General features: G+C 60.4%; 1 protein-coding gene across 1 annotated transcript in view; it reads left to right on the top strand.

The window, feature by feature from the left end:
* Positions 1-2,222, top strand: part of SLC17A9 (solute carrier family 17 (vesicular nucleotide transporter), member 9) — a 14,924-nt gene that overhangs the window by 1,574 nt on the left and 11,128 nt on the right. Inside the window, exon 2 of the mRNA XM_010836653.1 lies at positions 313-371. Within this exon, the coding sequence (XP_010834955.1) occupies positions 313-371 (59 nt within the window). The remainder of the gene's footprint in view (positions 1-312; positions 372-2,222) is intronic.

Genomic DNA, 2,222 nt, shown 5'->3' with positions numbered 1-2,222 from the left:
TGGCCCCCCCAGAGGCAGGGCCTTTCCTGGGACATCCCTGACAGGGCAGCCGGCAGCCTCAGCCCCGCTTCTCTCTGGCCCTTGCCCTCTGTCCCCAGCAGCAGGCACAGTTCCCTTTTCTGAATCAAGGGTCCACGTGACCTCGTGTTTGCTCAACCATGGGTGCTTCTCAGGCATGGGGGCCTTTGGCAGGAAGCAGAAGTTTCTAGAAAAGTTGAGGGCATGGACGAGACTCTGGACTGGGCAGAGTGAGGGGATGAAGGTCTTCAGACTTTTTATGGCTGATCCTGTCATGACCTTACGTGTTCCCAGCAAGCCGTGCCGGAGACCAGGATTCTGGGTCTGGCGTTCTGATCAGTCGCCACATCTGGGTCACCTGCACCAGCAGACTTGCTGGTTCTGTGTCCCCAGCACCTGTGGAGGATGTCCCTTTGCCCGGCCAGCGGCACTGCCTGCCAGCTCAGGGACAAGGCTGCGGGTCCTCCAGGGCCCTAGGAGGAAGCCCATAGCACCCGGCCTCCCAGCTTCTGTGGGGGTCCCCATTCTGGCACCTTAAGCTCAGGGCCAACCAGTGATCTGGAAGCTGATGCCTTTCCTGACCTCTCGGTGCCCTGTCAGCCTTCCAGAGTAGGCTAGTCTCAGCCGGCTTTCCCCAGTTTCCAGCTGGACTTCCCACCCAGAGAGCAAACAGAACCAGGCTCCTGGAGCGCTGGCAAATTGCATCCAAAGGAGGGGCAGGTGTGCTGGGGGGCGCGGTCCCATCTATGCAGGTGACCCTTCGTAGCTTTGGCCACAGAAAGGAACAAAGCTTCCTTTTTAAAGGCACCTTCCGGCTATGGCTGTTCGGGGAAGTTAGAAGCCCTGCTCCCCTGCGCCTGGGTTTGCAGGGCTCACCTGTAGGCTGTGGAGGTCACCCTGCGCCAACCTCTGAGGCTCATGCACCTGTACTCAGCAGTCCTCTGCCCGCTCCTGCCGGCTGGCCTGCCATGCCGGGCTAGGAAAGCAGGGGCAAGAGGGGGGACTGGAGGCATCATTTCCACGGTTGGAGCCCCAGAGGAGACAGTCCCTGAGCTCCTCTGGGGGTCGCTGAGCCAGTGCCTCCTGTGGCCTCCTTGGCCTTCCTGATGCCCCTCCCCTGTCCTACCCTGACACCCCACTCACAGTCTGGTTCTGTAAAGAAAATTAGCATTTGGGGCCACTAGGCCCCAGGAGAGTCCTCAACCTGCCCTGTGGGGTTCTGCCCCCGCTTTGCCTCTCGAGAGGGGCACGCCCCATCAGCCACTGTGCTGCTATCCCCACTTCTGAGTCACTCCAGTCACACTTTGCCAACCAGGAAGGAAGGTGGGGGCACTATGGCCTCTCCCTGATCACTAGGCAGTTTCCAAGGGGGCACCTGCCCCCAACCAGTCGAGTGGATGGCTGCTGGGAGTGCAGAACGGCGGGCCTTCCAGCACAGAACACTTTCCCACTGGACTCATAGGAAGCTCTAATATAAAATGCAAATTGCCACAGAGTACTGCCCAGGAGCCCCATCCTTGCCCCTCCTCAGGGAACCCAGAGACGCAGCGTGAAATCTGTGGTCCAGTGCACCCAGGGAAACTGAGGCCCAGGGAAAGGGGGTCTCCCCTAGTCAGGCTGGGGCCCAGAGTGCACCCAAGTGTCTCCTTGGGAGAGTTGCTCATCACATCAGACCATTCCCTTCGTCCAGAGCTAACAGCACTTTGGACGGTAATTCCCAGACTCCTAACTGGCAAACACAACCCTCTGGGGAAACAGGCTGGGCTTATGCCCCTCAAGTCCCCTCGAGCGGAGGTCTGTCTCCACTGGTGGGATTGCAGGACCCCACAGCCTCCAGCTGTGGGGGCAGCAGCTGGATGATGTGGCCCTGAGCCTCCCCCCACCCAGGGCCTCTGCAAGCCTGAGACACAGAAAGGCTCCCCATCTCGTTTCCCGGCCTGTGGGAAAGTGCACCAAGTTGCCAGGGTGAGCGGAATGGGGTTGGGGGAGAATTGCTGGGAGGAGGTGGATGCTGTTGCCAAGGCTCCCCCGGCCCCACCCCCCCAGTCAATGGCTCCTTGTTGAGGCTTCGGGTGCTGGCAGTCACCTTGCTAGTCACTGACCTGTGAAGGAAACAGGCATCAGGGGAACAAGCCCATTTTCACCGAGGAAACTGAAGCTCAGGAGGCCCGGTGGCTGGGCCTGTGTTCCCCCCGCAACGTGGC

This window comes from Bison bison, unplaced genomic scaffold (genome assembly GCF_000754665.1).
Source record: "Bison bison bison isolate TAMUID 2011002044 unplaced genomic scaffold, Bison_UMD1.0 scf7180017864063, whole genome shotgun sequence".
NCBI classification, from domain to species: Eukaryota; Metazoa; Chordata; class Mammalia; order Artiodactyla; family Bovidae; genus Bison; species Bison bison.
The sequence above is the reverse complement of the archived record's forward strand: the minus strand, read 5'-3'. Positions and strand labels throughout refer to the sequence as shown.